The sequence below is a fragment of the Saccostrea echinata genome, unplaced genomic scaffold (genome assembly GCF_033153115.1).
Source record: "Saccostrea echinata isolate AGI-Se365-2 ecotype Australia unplaced genomic scaffold, CSIRO_AGI_Sech_v1 ptg000022l, whole genome shotgun sequence".
Lineage (NCBI taxonomy): Eukaryota > Metazoa > Mollusca > Bivalvia > Ostreida > Ostreidae > Saccostrea > Saccostrea echinata.
In genome coordinates, this window is record NW_026889771.1 from 4,995,001 (window position 1) to 5,021,137 (window position 26,137).

The 26,137-nt window shown below is 33.6% G+C and overlaps 1 protein-coding gene across 1 annotated transcript in view; it reads right to left on the bottom strand.

The window, feature by feature from the left end:
- Positions 1-26,137, bottom strand: part of LOC133190656 (uncharacterized) — a 50,068-nt gene that overhangs the window by 18,405 nt on the left and 5,526 nt on the right. Inside the window, exons 3-7 of the mRNA XM_061326348.1 lie at positions 12,425-13,395; positions 11,413-11,503; positions 9,467-9,520; positions 7,461-7,619; positions 1,153-1,341 (exon numbers count right to left, since the gene is read on the bottom strand). Of these exons, the coding sequence (XP_061182332.1) occupies positions 1,153-1,341; positions 7,461-7,619; positions 9,467-9,520; positions 11,413-11,503; positions 12,425-13,395 (1,464 nt within the window). The remainder of the gene's footprint in view (positions 1-1,152; positions 1,342-7,460; positions 7,620-9,466; positions 9,521-11,412; positions 11,504-12,424; positions 13,396-26,137) is intronic.

A 26,137-nucleotide genomic window follows, 5' to 3' on the forward strand; every position in this document is an offset into this window, starting at 1 on the left:
AATAAAAAAAAATGTATACCTTTCATGCAAAAACTTTCCTGAATTACCGTTACGGAAGTTAAATTTTTAAGAGAGACAACTGTTTTTGTCTAATTCATTTTGTTATGTCGAAAATGTAATCGTCTAAAATAGCTGACTCACAACTAGAATCGACGATATAAGGTTACGTGGTCACTTTCAGATGAAATTTCAGATTGAATCAGCATTGAAATTTCAGATTAAAATTTTAAAAAAAAATTGTTAGGGAAGTTAACCGATATTAAGCGACATGCTATGATTTAGCATGAAAGGAGATCCATGTATTTCTTTGCGAGAAGTGGTTTGATTTCTCTTTATACAGGATAAAAAACTTTTTTTTAAACATTCATTGCAATCTATTCGAAACCATTTTACGGCTGAAAATTTCATCTTGAAATCTGTAAACAAATGAAGCGACATTAAGATTTGCAATGGAATACGTTTTTCAACATTAGATTACGTTCATATCAAAACTTTAACGGCATATATATATCGGCATATATTTACAAAACCATGGTTAAGTCTTAGAGTTGAAATCGATCTTTCAATTTATAGTTTAGATATTACAACGGTAAATTTGTAAGCGACATAAAAAATTCTCAATTGGTCATGTTTTTGTAGAATGACTGTTATACACTAGCCTTTGTTAAATTAAAGGCATTGATTTCAATGCTACTAACAACTTTGGAACACGCAATTGTTCAAAATATATCAGTATCTATATAAACACTAAAAACTTTTGACTTAGTTTAACAAAATAATACATTTGTAGTTTTACCTTGTTTGTTTTAATCTTGACTGAAAATGTTATACACAAAGCATTCAATTAAATAAATATTTTTTTTTTTTTTATCTTAATTATGTCTAACTTTAGAATAAAATAAATAGTTTGGAGGAATTCACATAGAATAGGAAAATCAGCGCTCTTTACTGGAATAAAGAATAATTAGTGTTATTCCATGGTGCCAGTAAAACATGCAATTTTTTTATTTAAATATCTAGGATTTCCAACGATTTGGCATGAGTATCACTGAAAAGACATAATTTGTCGAAATGCGCATCTGGTGCATGAAAATTGGTACCGTATATGATTTAAATGTAAGCATGACAAAGATTTACAAATGTGTATATTACCTATACAATTGTTTTTGCTTTTGGTCCCTGTGTCGTAAGTTGTCTTCTCATCGGAACATTTTTTACACCAAAACCTGTCAGAAACACTTCGATTCGTTTCGTCTGCTGAGACATCTTTGTAGTACCCAACTGGACAAGGTCTACATTTCTTTGTTTCATTTTCCAACTCCATTCCTTCCTCACAGATAGCTAAAATAAATTGTTTAAAAAATCCTCCGATAAATGGAAGGACATCTTTTGGAATACAAATTCAGTAAATTGAACAAAAAATATGATGTTCGAAATCAGAAGAAGAATAATAATTTGACATGACTGATTGGAATAATAGGAGAAGCCTTTGGAAGCGATTATCGATTATTTCCAGTTTCTATAGTATATATTTATGCAAAGAAAATTATCTTTCTCAATTTTTATATTTAACATGCATATTTATTAACTAATGTGAATATTTCAGATTATCACGCTCTATCAGTTATAAATCATAGCAATTATAGCAATGAACTTTTTTTTTAAAAATTCAGCTTATGTTAAAGTTTCATTATTACAGCTGGAATTCCTCCCTCCTACTTTTACATTTTTTAACAGACGCCCATTGACTAGATTTAAAGTTGGGACTTCATAAAAATATATGAAATAATTAAACAAGGCTATTCGTTACTGTTTTTTACTCTAAGGTATCAAGTTGAAATTTCTTATGGTGAAAATGAGACTATCCTTGTTTTTATAACATGTATACTCTGGGAATTTATTTAAAAAAAAAACGGATATTAAACGTTCAATGATAATTTACATGTACTATATTATCTATAGTCTGCATTTTAAAGAAAAATACGTCTTATTGGCATTTCAAAGATAGCCAGGCTTTAACCATACATACACACTAGTATATCTAGTGGATCAGGGAAAAACACTTTTCATTTGTTATTCATCCTATTATCAGGAAAAGGTAAAAATAACAAATAGTGATCAAATTTTAATTTAAAAAAATGAGGGCAGGGCAATCACGGACCCTAGAAACAGCAGAGGTTGGATCGATTTGAATGCAGGACTAAGCATTTCCCGTCAACTGGTCAATCAGTTACGTGTCTCCTTCGTCTTTATTAGGAGAATATCGTGACAGGCTGTATTCATAAAAATGTTCATTGTAATGACCATATACACGTGCAATATTTTCTTATGTTTGATCAGAAAATTATGTACAATTATATATATTTCATTTAATTTGATCACTTTCGGCAAACCTTGGCTGATTCCGTCACCTTCATCAAACCTCGGCTGTACGAGGAAACTTGATACGCGTCTCCGCTTAACATTTGTGATAAGGCTGCCTGTTTACCGCTCAAGGAAAAAGTAACGCTTTGAAAACGATAATAAACATGCATCTGACATACGATAAAATTTTTCAAAAGCATTAAGGTAACACTAACAATAACGCTTACCAAGATACATGCACCTAGTATCTTTACATAATCACATGATACTTAACGGATCGAATTCAGCACACTGTGCACGTGTAATTATAGGGCGAAGCCATATTGCGTATAAAGTAGCTCCGGTTCAATGGAGGATTATATGATACAGCCGAGGTTAGACGAGGTACGAATCGGCCGAGGTGTGCCGAGTGAATTTGATCATGGGCAAGAATTAAAAAAAAAATTTAACATGACTGATATATCAGAGACATAATTTTTCTGACCAGATATCACAAAAATTCATTCAAACATTCTCACCATAATCAGAACCAGGGACCTATATAGGTCCCTGTCAGAACTAAGTCAGAACTATCACTCGAACATGTTTCTTTCGTAATCAGATTTAATACATTGTAGGTTACTGCAAAGGATTGAAGGGGTAAGATACTCATTTTAATCAGTTCAGTGTACTCAACGGTGATTTATTGAATATCATTAAAGGAATGCAGAACAGGGTGAGTGTTTAAGGTAGTATGGGATATTTCCATGTTATGACGTCACTCCGTTTGAGGTATTGTTTTTATTTGGTTGATTGCTTATTATCGAGTCATACACATAGATACCCCGTTTAAATGAACTATCTGGGGTGTTGCTAAAAGGCGGAATTAGCAACACTCTACGGCATTAGATATTTTCTTTTCCCTTTTCTGCACCCTATGCTTTGCCTTTCTTCAGGGATCTTTATGAAGAAGAGAATGAACATGACTATATCAATTCGTATTTCATAATCAAGGATTCAATAGGAAAAAATATACAATGTATACCGTTTCTGGTATGATTTTTATATTTTAATTCCTTTAACCTGGAATCATATTTTGCCATTTTCCGTTCCGTTTTGCGTTTTAGCAACACACAACTATCTGAAGCCATTTCAATGCAAGTTTTCATAAGTTGGCATGTTATTTAAAATAGACAAAAATTTGCAAGTATGTAACTATCAATATTTGTACTATGGACATTTTAAAAAACAAACCCTTATAAAGATAGTTTAAATATCGCTGCTTTTGAACACTTTTAAGCAAAAACATGTAATTCCATATTGTTTGAGTAATTGTACACCACCTTGTGTGCGGTGACATATGGATAAGTATAATTACCATCATCGATCATGTTAACCTAAATGGTCTTTCTTTATATTTCATTCAAGATGTAACTGTTTGGTCACATATAGCCCTTAAACTTTTAGGTTTTGACTGCAATTGCTCTGAAGGAGACACATCTTGGAAAATGATTGTTCATGCATTGTTTTCAGAACTATCACTGCACTATCAATGCACAAAAGTGCGATTTTTTTTTTTGAAAGTCTGAAAAAAAGTCATACTTTTTGAAATAGCAACCAGGGTATTTCTACCCGTGGAAAGTAAAGAAGGATAACTTCGAATAGGATCTTTTAATTCAAAAATTGTTCAATGCATCAGATATTTTCCATTTATTTATATTTTTTTCAATTTCTATATTTCACTTTGTTAACATGATTAGGTACTAGGGTTGATTCAAAAGTAATGTAACTTTTTTAAAAAAAAATATCTTTAATAATCGAATGTTGTCAACAAAATTTTCCATACTAATTTCCCGATATATTTTGATATTTTCCTTAAAATTTCATTCAGTTATAAAAATACTTTTCAAAATATATTATGATTTACACAACGTCAGGTTTTGTCTATCGCCGCACGGCAAGAATGTTACCTACGTAGTTTTGACATTCATGTCGACACTTATTTTCAGATCATCCGCACATCATATTAAACTTCTCACGCGCTACTTTTTAATAATTTTACTGCCATTTTGCTATGAAGCGTCTTGTTTTGAATTGTTGTTTCAAAGTTATTTAAACGTTGTCCAAATTTGATTTGTAAATTCATTTCTTTTTGCATAGATCTTAGTTAATAATAAACATAAATAAACATAATCCTCCATCGTGTTCATGTTCTTTTTCGCCCTATAACTATAGTCCTGCTGGACACGTTATTACTGGTGACGTAAATATAGTTAATAATGAGGACCTTAGATCACTAATTTTAAAAGGTCCTAAATTTAGGGAACCCAGATCCTTCAACTGGCGTAAGAATTTCATAAATATTGTGGATTCTGTAGAGGACTACGCCAGGCGATGGGCCAGACATGAAAAAGAAGACCTTGACACTTTGTCAGAATGGATTAAATGTATCAGATGTATATTAAAATCGCGCATTAAAAGATTGAGAGGCAATATGAAAACCATCTATCCTTCTGTGTTCAATAATCCAGAAGTGAAAAAAGAATTAGATAGATTACATGATCAGTACGTACTGGTCCCTGCTGACAAAGCAGGTAACAACATTGTTTTTGTTTGTAAGGCTCATTATATTAAATGTATTTTAGAGGAACTTGGATTTAATTCAACAAGTGGTAATCCAACTTATACTCATAGTTCCCTTTCTAAGGAAGAAATTCTTCAAAATCATATGTCAGTTTTGAATATTTTTAATATTCCAAACAACCAAAATGAATTCGAATTACCATATTTATATTGGATTCCGAAACTTCATAAAAATCCTTACAAACAAAGATACATAGCGGGTTCCAGTAAATGTTCAACCAAGCCTCTATCTTTACTCCTCACTAAGATATTAACAGTGGTGAAAGAGAAACTTCAAGAGTATTGTGCAACAATATATTCGAGAAATGGTGTAAATCAGATGTGGATACTTAAAAATTCCAAGGAACTTTTGGAAAATTTGAAATCACAAGATTTTACCAAAATCAACAGCTTAAAAAGTTACGACTTTTCAACTTTATACACAACCATTCCCCACGATAAATTAAAGTCCAGGCTTTTTGATATCATTGACAGCTGCTTTTTCAATAAAAATGGAACTCGTAAATATACTTACCTTGTCATTGGTCATTTGCAAAATTATTTTGTTAAAAAACATTCTGATTGTACACACAAGTACTCTGAAGTTGACATTAAAAAGATGCTTGAGTTTCTGATTGACAATATCTATGTGGTTTTTGGAGACCAGGTCTTCCAACAATCTATTGGAATTTCTATGGGTACCAATTGCGCTCCGTTGTTAGCAGACCTTTTTTTGTATTCATATGAAGCAGAATTTGTCCAAAATCTTGTACGTGAAAAGAAGAAAACACTTGCTGTGGCGTTCAACTCGACATTTAGATATATCGACGACGTATTGTCAATTAACAATGGCTATTTTCATTCTTATGTCGATACGATATATCCTGGTGAACTTGAGATAAAAGATACCACAGAGTCTGACACAACTGTTTCATATTTGGATGTTTTACTTGAAAAAGACGTTAATGGTAATCTAACAACCAAGCTTTATGATAAACGTGATGACTTTAACTTTTCAATCGTCAACTTCCCTTACTTATGCAGCAATATACCTTCATCACCTGCATACGGTGTATATATCTCTCAGTTGATTCGATACGCAAGAGCATGCTCTACGTATGTACAATTTCTAAAACGAGGTAAATTATTGACAAATAAGTTGATGAAACAAGAATATCAGCTGTCTCGTTTAAAGTCATCATTTCGTAAGTTCTATGGTCGATACAATGACCTTGTCAGCAAATACAATTTATCATTGAGTCAAATGCTGGCTGACGTTTTTCATACTAATTGTTAGGCCATTATTTACACACTGAATTGTCGACGGATTTTTCCGTTAATTCCCGATCATGACAAGGAGCACACGGCGGGTGTGACCGGTCGGCAGGGGATGCTCACTCCTCCATGGCACCTGATCCCACCTCTGATGTTTGGAGGTCCGTGTTTGCTCTGCTCCTATTTTGTATTGTATAATGGACTTTTGAGCTTGAATACTGTTCGTTATCTCCATATATTTCATTGCGGATGACCTGAAAATGAGTGCCGAAGGGAAACGTCATAACGACGTCGGTTCATTTCTGCCGTGCGGCGATGGACGATACTCAACGTTGTGTTTATTTGAATATTTTACAAAGTATTGTATTATCTAAATGAAATTTTAAGGCAAAACTCAAAATAGATAGAGGTATTATAAGTATATAAAATTTGTTGATAACAATAGATTATTGAGGATTTTAGCAGTTAGCAGTTTCGACTTGCTTTTGGATCAACGCCCGTACATTCTAATTGTAGATTACTTTACAGTCATATTCGTCTGTTTTCAAGAAATGAAGTTTTTCTAGTTTTTTGATGCTCTTTTATTGAAAATTAAAAAAAATAATGAAACTTTTTTGTCTTTTTTGTATGTATATCAACATTCTATGAGTTAACTCTTGCCTATAATATTAAGCTTTTGAAAAAAGAAATTATGTAAAAAAAAATCATTTTTGTATATTAAATTGATAAAAAATATATTAAAATTACAATTTGGCATACTGAAAGATGTGAGTATTTCAGATTTTTCTAATTTAGGTGAATAAATATGTAGGAGAAATTTCGTCTGGTATCCCACGCCACCTTAAACAGTAATTAACACTTCTCAAACTGACCAATTACCTAACGACCTCAATTCAGAGAGCCTTAATTACCTCAGAAAAAAACATAAATGAACGTAATAAACTATATTTTCAACGTTTTGATATTTTAAAATTGAATTTTAAGGAAACTGTGCTTAATTTTAATGTTTTCTGACTAACCGATTACCATCGTTCCGACCAAGTTACCGGTTAACCGGCTACAAATTGACATCCCTAATATTTCTTGAAGAGACAGCAGCAAAATCAATGCAGCGTTAAATAATTTAAAAATGAGATATTAATCATGGACAGATGTAATAGTAACTATTAAAGGACAATACTCAAAACAATACAAGTATTTCAAATTGTACTGATACTCACGAAAACAATCTGTTTCCGATTTACTTCCATGGCTAAATGTGGTCATATTTACACCACATTTCTCACATTTGTCAATCCGGGACAAATTTTCCCGGTACGTCCCGATTTTGCAGGTTTCACACAAGAAGGTAGAAAGTAGCTCCTTGCCTTCAGGGCATCCTAAGACATCAACACTAATTAAGTTTCATTTTACAAGAAACACATATGCATTAATCAAAAAGCAATATTTTCCCAAGAAGGTATTGTTTTGCTATTCTCTGATACATTAAAAAATGTTTTGCCATATTCTCCGGTGCCTAAGTGTGAGTCCCTATGGTGCCTCAAATACTGTATGCACCGGATGAATGGCAATATATCTTTGAAAAAATTCTACATCACATCAGAAAAAAATGAACAATTGAAAATCATTTAATTCTACAAAAAAAGTCCTTCAAAGTCCTAGGTAAATCTTTAACCCCCCTTCTAATATTGTTGATTTGATGGACACAAGCGTGAATGTTTACTACATTCGGTTACTTGCACATGGGCTTTGACATTTAGTCGATTTGTTTACGGAAATATTTATTTTTAAACTTTGACAGCCTATTATGATCAAATCCCTGATACAAACTATTAATTCAATAAACTGCAATATACATTTGCATGCTTGCAAGGATTACTAAACTATGCAAATTGTTGTTCTTAAGAAGATAAAAAAAAATTATCATGTATTTCAAGAAAGAAAACCCTTGTTCCCCTATTCGGGCAGTATCCCTAAAGACCGACTTTAACAAATGCTAATCTTAGTTAAATAAGGAAGCTTCCATACCAAAAATGTGTTCCTGGAATGATCTTTATAAATTTTTTCTTAAAACTATTATTACGTTCTAAAGTTTTGTTGTTTTTCAGAGAATAATTAACTATAACTTTAATTAACATACTGAACTTTAATACTAATTGTGTGTTTAATCCCCTCTCTGTCTCATGGGAAATGAATCAAACACATTGGAATATAAACAATATACGAGGATGAAATTTGTGGCCTTGTTAAATGAAACGCATTGAAGTGTTAAAATTTTTCGTTTGAACGGAAAGTTTGGGTCTTTCTTATCGAGCGTCAATTGAGACATAATGACACGCCCATTTCTTTAGAAACGAGAAAGAAATATTCGTCGTAATGCTTTAAGACACCCCACTCTCTGCGACTATCAACATGAGTTACACTGAAATGAAGATTTTACGAAGTTAGGAGAGAGAGTTAAGAGACTCACTGCTTCTGTAAAACACGTATTGCAACGAATGTGAATTCATCATGTTTATTGGAATTACCAGAATACATGTATCGGTCGAACACGTGTTTACTCGGTGTTTATGTAGACTGTCAATTTGATTGGCTAAATTTATGGAATATCTGTTAAAAGGTATTCGAATGAACCATTTGACAGATTTTTCTTCTTTCTTAAGAAACTTAAGAAATGAGCGTTTTATTATATGACAACCAACGTTCTAAAGTAAGCTCAAAACGTTCCATTCAAACGGAAAATTTTACCACTTCAATGCGATTCATTGTATCTATATATTCGGTTGATTTTAAAGCTTATCCTTATTATAATTAATTTTGTGTATATGTGTATGTTCCTTTATTATGTAAAACAACTGGCACCTTATATTAGCTTAGATTAATACATTAGTCAAATAAAAAAACTCTTCTTAATTTGAAATATGAATAGGACCACGTAGTTTACTATCTAGCATCGGCTAAAGGGTCGAGAGCGCGATGATGCGATGATGTTGGCGCAAGGACGCGAGAGCGCGATGACAATGATGCGACAATGCGACGAAGATGGTACGAAAGGAGAGATAGTGAGCATCGTTTTATCGTAATCGTAGTTTTGCGCTATCATCACCGCATTGTCGCGCATCGCTTTATCGTTATTATTGCCACATATCGCAATTTACCCGACCATCGATAGTGCGATGGTGAACCACGTGGCCCTATCCGGATTCCATATTTAACACCAACAAACCTTTACAATCTTCGTTCAGTGATCCGTCTAAATCATAGTCCACAAGCCTCTTGTCTGTAGATGAAAGCAAAATTCGTTAAAAATATATGCATAACTAGACAAACTCATTCCAAAGCAACAAGTAGGACCTTTGTCCAATTTTCAAGGAGATGTGATCGAGATAGAGAGACATCATTTTAAATTACGGCAATCGATTAGATGTCGGACGTTTTCATTAACATTTGTCTTTGAAATCTACGATAATATAAGCGAAAAATGACTACTTCCGATATGACTGACATTGACGTCATTTGACGACCTTTTGTGATCACTTAAGCTGCTACTTGTTCTTCTGAAGATCTTTGCTTCTAGGATGGTTTACGAATTCTCAATACTTTTTGAGATATCAAGAAAAAATAAAAACTTTTGGTACCTCTAAATCCAAATTTTAGGACCAACCGCTATTTGTTAATATCATATGAGAGACCGTGTCATTCTGCTCAACTTTTCTTCTTTATGTTTTAGCCAAAAATTTACAGGTAAAAAGATATTGTAAAAAAAGTCTTAGAAATTTTGAAATTCTCGATGACTTTTTTTTTTTGGGGGGGGGGGGGGGGGGCATAGCGAGCCTCCACGTTTCGTTCTTCCGGTGGTAATGAAATACCGTAATAAACAGTGCAACATTTAACGCCGGACACGACATTGTCCGGATGTTTTACTACCATTTCTAATTAAGATGTCCAAAAATATTTATAGCACTTGGTGGGGTTTCTTAGCAGTATCACGTACTCTCTGTTATAACTCACAAATATCTCTAGTTTAAAAAAATATTAAGTCCTAAATATCAGAATCCCATGGGATAATGTTGGGATTTTTAGCCCTTACAACTATCCCACCTTTCTTCCATGGGAGAAAAAGTATCAGATGGGATATTTTCTCCCATAAGGATATTTTCTCCCACGAATTTGTTCAAATGGGATAAATCCCACGAATGCTGATCAGTAGGACATTTTCTCCCATTCATTGTCAAACATGGGATAAATCCCATAGATTTTGATATGTGGGACATTTAATCCCATAAATATTCAAATATGAGATAAATCCCACATGTAAGTCATGTCACTGACCAATACTGCATCCCAAGAGTATTATCAAAATAATAGATATACATATATAATACAATGTGATTTCTAGTCCTCATTTAATGCAGGACCAAAAAATCTACAGATATTCACTTACAGATGACAGGTTAATACATATCTTCATTTAAAACAAAAAATGATATTGAATTAGATATGATATCTAGGATGATCAGAATGTAATTATTTCGTTTTGAGATTCATTAAGGAATATCTCAGTTAAACATGCTTTTTCTTATCAGTGCACTAGTTGTAAAGCAATATAAAATTAATATCCTAATTTTCATGTCTTTCATTATTATGATATATATTTTAGAATCATTGTAGCAAAAAGTCTTAGAAATTTTGAATTCTCGATGACTTTTTTTTTGGGGGGGGGGGGATAGCGAGCCTCCACGTTTCGTACTTCCGGTGGTAATGAAATAACGTAATTATATACTATATTGAATGCTTTTTAAAAAAAAAAAACGTTCGGACAAAATGACCCTCCAAAAATCACATAATCGCGGAAATCTTCACACCGGAAGTGACCTAATCAAAATAAAAAAATATCTAAGTCTTGATTTTTTAATGTTCCATCATTCCTCAAAGTTTTATGCAAATCAAGCCATTTCCGAGAACTAGTGTGCACAAAATCGGTAAGAAAGAAAACAACAACAATAAATATAGTTGAAAAGAAACCTAAGGATAACAAGGTCTTCCAGAAGACCTTAAATACAGGTTTTAAATAAAAACTTGAAAGGATGACTTTAACTATTGAGTGTTTTATATCCAGAGTATCTTATTATTAACTGGATATATAGGAATCTACCTTGATTTAATTCTCACCGTTCCAAAGAAAGCCACAATATTCTTCATCTACTAGACCGTCTCCATCATTGTCTTGACCATCTCCTGGGATTTGGTAGGAAGTTAAAGGCTGCAAAATATAATGGTAAACTCTGATACAGCTTGAAAGAAAACTGTACAACACAGAAAAATTTTGAGTTATAGAATCTTCTAAAAAAAATAACATCTCTAGATTTGTTTTGCCTAAAGTTTACTCGGCACAGTTGATAATCTGCCTTATAGAATTGTTCATCCAGATCCAATTACCGGCATGTTTCTAGCCAATATAGCTTTGAAAATTCTTGAAGACTAGGATTTTAATTTCTTTAGGTAAATGTAATTGAAATAGGAATTTATCGCTATTAGTTAATTTTCACAAACCTTTCCCGTGTTCAAGTTATTCATAAATAGATCTATGCGATGCACTGAAATACATGTAGTATAAAGGCCTCTCACATATATATAATCTCCAAGCCCATATTTTGATTTTACTTTATACTGACCAATCAGATGGTATAAAAAAAAAATGACACGTCTAATAATAAAAAGAAACTGATAGTCAAATAATTCCTGACTTGGACTAATTAAACCAGTTTCTAAATAAAGTAAGTAAACGTTAACAGTTAAGGTTTTGCAAAGTATAACTCTTGTAGATGTGGTCTTCAGTCTTCAACAGATTGTCAGTGGTGATTTATGTGTATTTAAAAAATAATTGTCTCCAGTTGAACATGTTTTTGAAAAAAAAGTTTTTACTTTGAAAATGTTAAAGTATACCATTTAAACATGCTGGCTGAATTCTTCCATCGGAGATAAACGAAAAAAATGACAATACAAGAGGCTGTTTGAGGAAAATTACAGGAAATTTAAGTGTTTAGAAATAACATTATCAAATTTATTTATTTTTTTCTTTGGAAAAAAAATATTTAGAAGAGGAATGTATCCTTAAGTCCTGCAGGTACCATTTGAAAATGCACACATATTCTCTTAGATCGAATAACTTGTTTATACTTACGTATATTCTCTTGGTGATTATAAGATTTGACATTTCAGACTCCATCTGGTCCAAGCTTCTATATACGTCAGTACTTTGGGCTGGTGCGACATGTACATAATCATACCTATTTGAATAGGACTCATCTTGGTTTTCTCGTTTGAATGATGCCATAACGATTATAGGCTTGTTAGAAATTATTTTGAGTTTAAGACTTGTAGTGTTTTCCCAGCTAAAATTTTTAATCTCGCCACCTTTTTCTATTAGAACATGTTCACTGTACACTTTCTCACGATTATTTTGATCTATACGAGTCAATTTCAAGTTCAAAACGGTGTTATCATCCGTTGATATCAGCACCAATTTTTCTTCAGATAGAATGTCTGATGATTTTAAGTTGTATCGCGTTCCTGACACTGGAAGGAGCTGATTTACTAGGTACTGTTCAGAGGTAGTGGTCCCATATTTGATAAAGCACAGGACTGAAATAATATGACTTGACGTAATGAATGTTCCATTGTATGTCATGTCTCTGATTGGTTGATGTCTGTTTTTATTAAGTGGCCATGGTTGCTCCCGTTCAGGGATAGTGAAGTATGTGTTATTAAATATTCCAGCTACAAGGCATTCTTTCTGAGAGACGGTTTCCGGGAGTGCAGTAAATGGAATTGTAGCAAAATACTCATGTTGTAAAATGTCCACCGGAGGCACGATAAACTTATTGGAGCATTTTGTGTTCGAATTACATTGGTATTGGCATGATAATAAAATTCTTTTATCTGATTTAACAATCAAAGGATAATCAGCAGCAACTGTTACGTCAAAAACATTTCTGTTTTTAGTTAGAGTCACTGCCTTCCATTTTACGGTTTTATCCATTGAGTAGCTGATTATTACTTCATTGCCATCATAACCACTGATAAAACATGTTAAATTTCCACTTATTTGAATAACTGGGATAACAAACAGAGTCCCAAACATATCTGGCTTGTCTAAAGAATAAGAATAATTGTCTTAATTAATTTTATATTCACCATTATGCTAAAATCGTCATTATATATGTTCTGAAGGGAAGGTTAAACAACGGTTAATTTCTTTAAATTTTTCGAGACATAAGACTATTGGGAATTTAAAAACAAAATGTTTGAAGGAGAAAATAAAAATAAACTGCTTAAAAGACACATTTCGCAGTGACATTTTCTTCCAATGTAATGTAACGTTGATGTTACTGAGGTTAAAAAAATATCATATATACCTTGACTATAAATGCCTGATCAGTCAACATTTTTTTCCCTCGGTGCTAAGAACTGTTGAATTTGTTTTTATTACCCTCGAGTAGTAGAACATACTGAGCTGTTCCCAACACCTCAGGAAAAATAATCTTATCTAATGACTGATCAGACATTAAACAATTGTATAAAAACTCAACTTTGAACAACACATTATATTAATTAAACCTTACCGGGTTTGGACTGTGCCTTGCAATCTTCGACTCCTAAAGTCAAACTACATGTATTAGTTTAATTTCTTATATCCTATAAAACAAGATGTGTTTGTGAAACACTGATGCCCCCGTATGGCAACTTATAGCAAAGGGTCAACTTTCTCAAATGCAAATCAAATATGTTGTTACACACAATAAGGTTTTGATTCGAGAAATATACCTGTGAAATATGAAAGCCATAGCAAACAACCATTGAATAGATATGGAAAAGGTTAAAGTTTTCCGTAAGTAAGTCAAACATCAAGGTCAAGGTGAAATGGTCAAAATTAATGGTGCCCAAGGAGAAGCCTTCTCCCAAGGAATAGACATGTGAAATATGACAGCCCTAGCACCAACCGTTCAAAAGTAATGGCCAAGGTTAAAGTTTTTCAAAAGTAAGTCAAACTCCTAGGTCAAGGTCAAAGGGTCAAAGATGATGGTATCCAAAGGAAGGTCATGTCACAAGAATTGCATATTTGAAGAATGAAAGCCCTAGCACCAATTGTTCAAAAGTTATGGCATAGCTTAAAGTTAGGTTAAATTTTTCAAAACTAGTTCAAACTCCAAGGTCAAGGTCAGAAGGTCAAATATGATAGTACCCAAAAAAGGTCTTGTCACAAGAAATACCCATGTGAAATATGAAAGCCATAGCTCCAACCAATCAAAAGTTATGGACAATGTAAAAGTTTTTGCGTATAGACAAACAGACAGGCAGACATACGGACGGATAGGGCAAAAACTATATACCCCCTCCCCCAATCTTCGATACGGGGGCATAAAAAATAATTCCAGATTGATTATCATTGCATTGCAACTAGAGTTAGACTTTGTACAAGTATTTAAGGTTTTCTATCTCTAATAGGACTACTTATCTATCCTTAAATATCCATCACATATATTATACTCTGATATTAATTTTATACAATTATGGACTCTTCGCCTCTGTCAATATTGATATTTTTCTGGTGAATAACAAACCATATTCACCACCGAAAGAGTCCATGATTGTTTTATTATATAGTACCGATTTGAATAAATAAGACATTGAAGGCTGCATGATGGCGCCATTTTCATTTACGAATTTCTGTCGTTGAAAAAGAAAAGATTACAAGATGTAACTTCCGTATTTAGGTCAGTCGCGACCGAGATTCCAACTCACGACCTCCCAATCATGGAGCGAATTAAATAGTGATCTTATTGAAGTAAATAGTGATCTTGCTGAAAATAAACAAATTCACAAAAGCACAGACAGACAGAAGCTTCTCTCCTTTATACCTTTGCTTATTACCGATAGAACTTTACTGTTTCTTTGTTATATCCTTATGTAATTGAGTCATATTTATAAACTCTCCATGCCCAACTGTGGAAAAATGTTTTCCTTCGGATTGGAATTTCGCACTTCCAATGCTTTAAACACACACGTGACGGATATTTTCTGGCAATATGTCCGACGCTTTGCGTTTACACTTCGATATTAAAATCATTTATTACGAAACCATTTTCAATAATGTTTTCATTTTGAAATTAGAGTAGCAATGCTCTTAATGAATGACGTCAGATTTGTTGCGACTGCGTCATAACAGATGGTAACGTCGAGAATCGCCCAAACAAGAGAGGAAAAACGTTTAGAATTAAACATAAACAAAGATTTTTCAAGATTACTTGACGGAATATATATATATACCGTTGTATACATTTTTGTAATGTAAAGCTTCTGAAGATTTTTAATGAAAGCGCTAAAGCTTTACGGAGGATTCTTGTGTTTTCTTTTTATATTTGTTTAATATATATATATATATATATATATATATATATATATATATATATATATATATATATATATATATATATATAGCTGTTTTACTGTGTCGGCCCCGACACAGTAAAATTTTCCCCGACACAGTAACAATTCAAATTTTATGCGTGCGACACAGTAAAAAATTTGCGACACAGTAAGATCTGTGATAATCAGGAAATCAGAACATAAATTCTCTTTAACTGAAACTTGAATCAAACAAATCTACCGTCTTTCAAGTTTTAAGCAGAGCACTTAATTATCTCTTAATTATGGCACTTTGTCTTGCTTCACCTGGCATAATCAGCTATCTCCTAGATACTCGCTGGACTTTACGCATGAAGGAACAAAGACAAATAATTTGTTTTCACACTTCCATGTAACCGTATAACTCCTAGTTGCATTTTTAAATATTATTTAAAAATTAAAAATTTATTATAAATGTATGTCTTTATACTTCAGAACCACGTCTCTAGAATTAAGTTTAGACTGTCTCATGCGGTTTGATGTTTGAAGTTGCGGATCAAAGTTTAAAGTTTAAAATTATACCCTGAAGGGTATGTTTTCCTATCTCAACAAATCAGTTGAGGGTTCAGTGAGTTGTTTTCAAATTATTACATATAATTTAATTCATTTTGCAAACTCTGTAAACATGGTGTATTTTCTAAGGTATTTAAGTGAAGAACGTGCATGTTCTTGAGCTTTAGGAGTTCCATGTAACATTTGTAAGAAATCATGAACAAGAATTCTGTATGTGTCCTTTTGTAATTAGATGTAGATTTGATGAAAGACATGACTGTGAGTAAACTTTTTTTTACATAACTGGGAGGGATATCATTCTAGCTGCAGTATGAATCACACAGTATAAAATCCTAAAAAAATTGATCATTTAAAAAAGAAACCTTTTCTTATATTATTTCATTTTAATTCTTGGCCAAAGTAAATGTCAGAGAGAAAGAAAAGTTGAGAGATTGATTGATTGATTGCATGTTGTTTTACGTCCCATTCGAGAATGTTTCACTCATATAGAGACGTCACCATATACCGGTGAAGGGCTTCAAATTTTGACCTTTACTCGGCACTCAGGGCCATTGAGCAGGGAGGGATCTTTATCGTGCCAACGCTCATAAGGTCTCATCCGAAGGACCCGCAACTTTCACTTCAAAGTGCCGAGCGCATGGCGAAGGAACAGTTGCTACCAATTTTTTATCGGCTTAGGTCAGTCGCGGCCGAGATTCGAACTCACGACCTCCCGATCACGAAGGAGCGCTCTACCGACTGAGCTACCGTGAACGGTAAAAGTTGAGAGAGAAAATACCCCAGGTTTATAGACTTATGCAAAACTAAAAACTTATGATTGCAAGTGCTCGGAAAGAGTTACAATATTTAAAAAGCAATTTTAATGCATTGTGTTCAAAATAGCTCAAAACTGAAAATTCATACCATATCACCATATATAGTATGACTTTCATTCATGATGGAAAAAAAGCATATTTTAGAAAACAGTATGATTATAAATAGCTAATCAAGGTGTTTTGAATAGCAAAATCAAGCCAAATATAAAGGAGCGTGCATTCAGAGGCAAACACTATAGTGTGGGTATAACTGTCTTTTGACAGTATCTAGTAATTGTATTTTATTAATATAACAATGACCTGATCCGAAGTGCAATATCACGTCGAGTTGAGCGGCTCGGATCATCAGATCAAACGATACGAGAAGCGAAGGATTTTAGCCAAGGGGAGAGAAAATGTACTATAAAGATGGATTTTTTTATACAGACCTGTTTTAACATAAGCCTTTTCCAGTGGGTATTCTGTGGATGAAGTATGATCTAGATTTGGCAAAGCGGAAACTATATATCCTGGAAATTAATATATATATATCGGACAGACGGATCCTTAAAGAATGTCTGCTGAGTGGGGCCCTACCAATATATTATCGTTAAATAGTCTACGGATGTACTGTCCGTAAATAACTGTGATCAGAGCTTCGTAGTTTAATTTATTTAGAGAAGACCAAGGGCACCATTACTTTCTCATTTAATGGTACAATGATGCGCATTAATCTGGCCCCATGACCATGAACTGAGAACAGACTTAAGTCAAAATTTTGATTTTGAATATCTTGAGTTCTAATTAACATATGTGCATGGAAACTTGCAGGTTTGTTTAATTCACAAATTCATACACATGTTGAAAATTTTGTTTAATTATCAACATTATTTTAAAAATTATATTGATTTGAAATTTTGACTTAAGTCTGTTCTCAGTTTATGGTCTTAGGGCCTGGTTTTTTTTTTTTTTTTTTTTTTTTTTTTTTGAATGGAACGTTTGGGTCCTTCTTATTGAATGTCAATTGATACAAAATGGAACGCCCATTTCTTTGAATTCAGAAACAAATATTTGTTGCAATGTTTTAAGACACCCCACTCTTTCAGACTAGCAAGGTGGGTTTTGCTGAAATGGGGACTTGATGAAGTCGGGAGAAAGAGTGAGAGAGACTCTTCGTTTCTGTAAAACTAAGGTATTGCAACAAATATGTACATAATTACATGTATGTTTTTGTGTCATGTCTATTGAAGTTATCACAACTTGTGTATCGATCGAACACGTATTTATCCGGTGTTAATTAGTTTATGAAGACTGCTAAACTGATTGACTATTGTATTTATAGAAGACCTGTTCTACAGATATTCGAATGAAGCATGTGAGAAAATTTACGACAACCGAAGACTCTCTCTCTCTCTCTCAGTGCAGACTGGCACCGCCCCCCCCCATCCCCACCCATTCGCATTTACAACTAGATGCTGTCATGAGACAGTAATACCCGCACTAAGGTGTTTGCCTCTAAATGCACACGCCTTCATATTGGGCTTACCAAGGAAAAAGTCCAAATAATTCTATAATTTACACAGTACATGTATTCGTCAAATTGAGCATAAAATGCTCAGGTGACCATGTGACCCATGAACCTCTTATACGCATTTCATATACTTAATTCATTACCAGTCTGAAATAACAGAATTTAATTAATAATGTAAATTAGGTTTTGATAAAAGGGGGGGGGGTATAAATTTTTGGCCCATAATTGGAACTTTTTAAATTTATTTTCTCAACAACACATTATATTATTTTAGTACAAAGCGTTTTTGATGAATTTATCAAAATGTGCAAACTTATTTTAGTATTTGATTAGGTAAAAACCTCCTTTAAAAGCCATACCCAATCAATTTTGTCACCCCCCCCCCCCCAACACACACACACACACACACACACACAATTTGCCTGTTTTTGGAAATAGGCCTAAATGGCAAAGTTATGTTAAAACATCGTTTGTTATGATAATTTAAAATTTGTTCTTGTACTGTACATGTATGTGAACACCTTTTTGAAAATTTCTACATCACATTGGGCTTGCGTCACCCTACCAGTACTAGTTTTACCATTATCATTTTTAGATTGCACATGCCATGTGACATGGTGCAGTGTTACATGTATATCAGTGGAAATTAATTCATATTTGTGTTTTAATTGGATTATATTTCATGAAGTTGACAGGACCTATGACAGTCGGTAAGTACAAGTTTAAGTATAGATTGGGGTAAAATAAACCGAAATGCAAATGGTTAGGTTAAAGTTTAAAAAGGATCAAAGATCATCAGCAATCGCTTATGCAGAGTTGTCGTTCGTTTCTCTCTCAGACACTGAATGTATGAGCCGATGGTAGGGAGTGGATCATCGAATGCCACAATAGACGAATCTCACATTCTGAAGAGTTATCTCCCGTTGTCGACATTACATTCAGTTACAGGCACAGATCCGGGAATTTTTTTCCAGGGGGGGGGGGGGGGGGGGGAGTCCACACCTCGGTCCAAAAAAATTCCAGCCCAGAATTTCCTGAGGAGCAAAAAACAAAACACAAAACAAACAAACAAACAAAATAAAAACAATGATGGTGGGGTCCATGTTTTTAAAGGGGGGGGGGCATCCAAAGTCATTTTTTATTTGCTTCTGTAAATCAGTATATAGTCCTATTTAAATAACTCTGCAAATTCCAGGGGAGGGGGGGGGGTTCCAATCTCCCTAGTCGCTCCCTGTCCCTGAAATGGCAAATGATCATGTGACTCCTAAATAGTAGAAAACTTTTCCATTTGACTATACATAATTTTGTTTCTTGTGTTATTATGTTATGTACATGTACATCTAATGGTTTAAGGTTATGAACCCCTGGAGGTCATCCCCACTCTCTTAATGAACTGGAAATGTTCATAATATGACTACATCAAATTAAATAAAAGTGCATCAATGATAAGATTACTTGACATTTCATTCATGAATTTGGGTCAACCCATGTACCCTCCTAGAATTAGGAATGAAAATCATTCAAAGAGATGGACCATTAAACTATTTGTATATATTCACATTTTTTTTTATGTCAAACCAAAGTATTAGACTAGTTTGCATACATGAACAAACAGGGGTCTGGGAAGGGGAAGGGGCAAGGGGAAGGAGTTATCTCTTTATGTCTTAATTGTTGAAAATTCCTAAAATGAATGTTAACCTCAAATCCGACTTGTACGTCTTCATTACTTTTAAGTGGTGGTGTCTCCGTATGAGTGAAAAATTCCCAAGAGGGACATTTAACAAAAAACAAACATTAATGACTTAAAAAACACAATATACATGTACATGTTTATTAGTCAATGGATATACTTCTGATCATATCTCTAGTTCTCCCTTGAATCAGAAATGATGATATAAATATTCTAAGAATGATTAAGAGTTGAAAAGGTTGTGCATTTTAAAATTCACTAAGCTCTGTGGTTGAATTAGCGATACCAGTTTAGCTTATTTTGCTACTCAAAGCACCTTGATTAACTATTTTTAATCATACTGTTTTCTGAAATGTGAAGTTTTTTCAACATGGATACAAGTCATACCTTTTCAGCTTCTGAAAACATAATGCATGAAAAAAAAAACTGCTTTTCAAATACTGTAACTCTTTCCAAGTACTTGTGATCATCAGTTTTTAGCTCACTTGAGTTTTTCTGGTTTTCTGATTAACATTTTGTTTGTCATCCATCTGTCCGCCTGTAAACTTTTCACATTTTTGTCTTCTTCACTAGAACCGCTGGGCCAATTTCAACCAACCCTGCCACAAAGCATCTTTGGGTAAAGGGGATTCAAGTTTGTTCAAGTGAAGGGTCACACCCTCTTTCAAGGGGGAATAATCAAGAATTAGTGAAAATTTGGTGGTATCATTTTAAAAAAGTCTTATCAAGAACCACTGACTGGGCCCAAAAAGTTGAAACTTTCTTTACATAGACAGTGTAGCTTCAAATTTGTTAAAATTATGACCCACTGGGGTAGGGTGGGGCCACATACATGTATGGGGATCCAATGATTTACATAGAAAAATGCAGGGGATTTTTTCCATCATAAATCTTCTTCTCATGAACAGCAAGGGCATTATTGTCGTCCGTTTTCACAAAAGGGACCTAGGGGACATTAAATCTCATTTGTCTGTCAGTCTGTCCGTTTGTCAGTCTGTCCGTCTGTCACAATAAATTTAACCTTGGTCATAACTTCTGAATAATAAGAGATAAGAGCTTTCATATTTCACATGTACATTACCTACAAGAACTTTCTAAACATACCATGATTCTTGAACCCATGACCTTGACCTTGAAGTTTGACCTACTTTTCAAAAAATTTAACATTATTTTAAATGATCATTTTGAAAGAGAGAAGATAGGGCATTCATATTATACATGTATATTACCTGTGACAAGACCTTTCTAAATATATCATGACATTTGACTCTGTGACATTGACCTTGAAGTTTAACCTACTTTTCAAAAATGTTATATTTCCTTATAACTTTTGATTGAGAAGAGATAGGACTTTTATATTTGACATGTACATTACCTGTAACAAGATGTTTCCAAGCATGTTATGATTTTTTTACCCCTTGACCTTGATGTTTTTTACCTAATTTTCAAAATTTTTAACTTTGGTGATTACTTTTGAATGACATATGATAAGGCCTGCATATTTGAAACAATATGTCATAAATAATGGCATCCCATCCACTAGGACACGGAAAGCAGGGGACCACAATTCTTTGAATTTGCTTGTTAGTCATTTTGATATGGAAACATCCTCATATAGTGTAGATTCAAGTTTTTTATGCCCTGCCATGAATATGGCCGAGGCATATAGTGTTTATCATGTCCGACTTCAATAAAACGTCATATGCTGATACATACTGATGTAAGCTTTTCAACTGCATCAAAATTTTTGACCTTGACTTTTCCTTTGACCTTGACCTTACTTTTCTTGAATTAGTGTCTAGATCAGTTTTGAATTAACAATTCAAGATATATTTATCAAACTTCATATGCTGATATATACTGCTGAGAGATATCAATTGCATCAACTTTTTTGACCTTTACTTTTCCTTTGACCTTGACCTCACTTTTTTAAATTAGTGTTTATCTACGTTTTAAATAAACCATTTCTGATATTTTTATTGAACTTCTATGCTAATAGTAAATACATACTCATATAAGCTTTTCAACTGCATCAGCATTTTGACCTCAACCTTTCCTTTGACCTTGACCTCTCTTTTCTCAAATAAGTGTTAAGCTCAGTTTTAAATAAATCATTCAAGATATTTTTATCAAACCTAATATGCTGATATGTATTAGTGAGAGCTATTCAACTGCATCAAAAACTTTTCACCTTGCACTTTCCTGTGACCTTGACCTCCCTTCTCTTTAATTTGTATTTTGCTTAGTTTTAAAGAAACAATCTAAGATATTTTTATGTAAGCATGCACTTATACATAATTTTGTGAGAATTTATCATCTATATCCATTTTTTTTTTAGATTTTAGTTTCAATTTTAAAGAAACTGTTCAAGATATTCTCATCAAACTTCATACACTCATACAAATTTTCATGTTGCATTAGTAATATACATTCGGCGGGGCATTTGTCCTATGGACATATTTCTAGTTTTCAAATCATGACCTCCGAGGGTAGGGTCAGGCCACAATAAGGGATCAAAGTTTTATAGAGATTTAAAAGGAAAAAAAAATCTTCAAAATTCTTCTTTTTAAGAACAACAAAAGCATGATTAATATGAAAACATTCCCAAGAAGTGTAGATTCAAGTTTGTACAAATCATGACCCCATGGGTTAGGGAGGGGCCATTTTTTTCCTGCCCCTATTTGCTATCCACATGGAAATGCAAATTTTAAAACCATTTTACACATCCACAGGACAAAATAAATCATCTTCCAAATGATCATGATTTAAGGCTAGTGCATAAAATATAAGGGAAGTTCTGGGAACCAGGATGTCTAAACATGTTAAATATTTTTTTAAAAAAATTTGACCCCCATTTGACCCCCAGGGGGAAAATAAGAATTCCGAAACCTTACTGCACATCTATAGGACACCACCAACCATCTCCCAAAAGATGATTAGGCTACTGTGTAAAATGTAAGAGGAGTTCTGGGAACCAGGGGCTTTTTGCATAAAAAACGTCATTTTTCGACCCCCATTTGACCCCCAGGGTGAAAATGAAAATTCCGAAACCTTACTGCACATCTGCAGGACACCACTAACCATCCCCCAAAAGATGATTAGGCTACTGTGTAAAATGTAAGAGGAGTTCAGGGAACCAGGGGCTTTTTGCATAAAAACGTCATTTTTCGACCCCCATTTGACCCCCAGGGTGAAAATGAAAATTCCGAAACCTTACTGCACATCTACAGGACACCACCAACCATCTCCCAAAAGATGATTAGGCTACTGTGTAAAATGTAAGAGGAGTTCAGGGAACCAGGGGCTTTTTGCATAAAAAACGTCATTTTTCGACCCCCATTTGACCCCCAGGGTGAAAATGAAAATTCCGAAACCTTACTGCACATCTACAGGACACCACTAACCATTTCCCCCAAAAGATGATTAGGCTACTGTGTAAAATGTAAGAGGAGTTCAGGGAACCAGGGGCTTTTTGCATAAAAAACGTCATTTTTCGACCCCCATTTGACCCCCAGGGTGAAAATGAAAATTCCGAAACTTTACTGCACATCTACATGACACCACCAAACATCTCCCAAAAGATGATTAGGCTACTGTGTAAAATGTAAGAGGAGTTTGAGAAATAAGAGTGTGACAGACGGACGGACGGACGGACGGACGGACAGACATGAGTAACAACAATATACCCGAACTTTCTTTAGAAAGTGCGGGTATAATAACCATTTTCTCATTTTTGAAGAAGTTTTTTTTAACAGGGCTTAGACGTAAATTATTCAAAATAAAGCTTTAATTTAACTTTCATTTGAAAAATTTAGCATATTCAATTGCAGGAGTGTAACCCTTGCCAATTTTAGGTATAATTACTTCCACATGATTAATTAGCAACTGAATATAATACGTGATTTTATGAAGCAAAACGGGCTTTGATTAAACACGTGTTGCTGTTTAAGGGTATTAAAATAATCATACGATGTGATTGGTCAGTATTATCAGCATGATCAGTGATATCGCTGGTTTCTGTGTTTTATATGCAAAATAGTATTCATTGCATAGAAATCAAACATCTAATCAATGACTAAAATAGTAATCACTTTGTGAAAATTCACCACGCTCATCAAGCAAACTGATACGTTGTTATTGGAATGGTAGTATTTAAGGGAAGAGAGGGCGTGGGAACACCAGTCCGCTCTGAAAAGGAGAATGTAAATTTTCTCACATGCTTTATTCAAATACCTGTAGAACACAGGTTTCGATAAATACAATAGCCAATGGCAGTGCACATAAATACCAGGCTCACACGTGTTCGAAAGATACACGTGTTGTGATAACTTCAACAGTTCAATACACATAGCAAAATTAATACATGTACATGCATGAAAAAATTTACATATTCGTTGCAATGCTCGGGAGTCTCTCACTCCCTCCCCGAACTTCATGAAATCCCCATTTCAGCGCGAAAACTGACGTTGCTAGTCTCAGAGAGTGGGTTGTCATAATACACTGCGACGAATATTGGTTCTCAATTCTAAAGAAATGGGAGTTTCATGATGTAGCAATCGACTTTCAATAAGAAAGACCTAAACGTTCGTTTCAAAAGAAAAACATTTTACCACTTCAATGCGCATCATTGTATATCCTTATTTCTTAATGTCTCATAGGTAGTTAAGAACCGGGAAAGGGTCTTGACCTTTGCATGACGTCATGGACACGAATTCTGCACAACCCATTATTTCCTTGATTGACATGTTTATCATTTATAACAAATGAAAAAAAAAAGATCAATCTACCGTTAATTCAAAATTTTCTATTGATTTTTCTTGTGAATTTTCAACCAATTTTTATCAGATAATGTTGTTCAAGAATACGCAGCTTGTGAAATCAATGACTTTTACGTCTTACATTTTTCTCATTCAACGTTTCGTCGAGATTCACAGAATTTTGTGTTCAAATTTTACCCATGAAAACTAAAATTATAAGAGTATTTTGATTTCCGATAATTTAGAAATCAGGGTTAACACTCTGGCCTGCTAAAATACAAAAATATTAGCAACTAAAGGGGTAAATTTAAGTATAAGTAACAACAAACAATTGATTTTACAATCTTAGCTAAAATACAAAAAATGACTGTTTGGAAAACAAAATCGAAGTGCTAAAAGTACCGAAATGCGGTTAGCATGCTTCCATCTGGGAGATACATGTACGTCAAAATTCTTTGTACGAAATGATGACATTAAAGTACTGTAGAGTTTATTATGTTCAATAACAAAAAAGAAGCAGATATACTAACTTTGAAGTATTTTACTAAATGAGAAAGCCAGTAACATCCCCTTTTTTGAACACAAAGTCATCTTTTTTTCAAATAATGTCAGAAATGTAATGTTCAAACCAGAAGTCTCTGACGAGACTGTAGCTCTACTGGTTTGTACTTATAACAAAAGAAAAGAAAAGTAGCATTTAGATTTGAAACTTTGCAAAAGCAATAAATAGAATGAAGACCCTAGTTTTAGTCTAATTTTGTGGTTGATTTAATGCAATTAGATAAAGACTGTAGGAGGAGTAGCCTTTTGAAAGAATTTTACAGAAATTTCTATATTTATACTATCACCATGTCAACATTACTCATCAAAATGAAAAACCGATAAAGACAATTGTGTATCTTATTGTAGTCTACTATTGTGCCAAGTTATAATGAAATCAGACTAAAACTTTAGGAGGAGGAGTGCTCTTAAAGTATTTCACAGAAATTTCTAGTTTTAGTAACCATGGCAATCGTTCATCGAAATCAAAAACGAATACATAGAAATATGTATCTCAGAGTAGTCTATTTGTGTGCCAAGTTATATTGGAATCAGACCAAAACTTTAGGAGGAGTAGCATCTTGAAAAATTGTTTACAGACGGA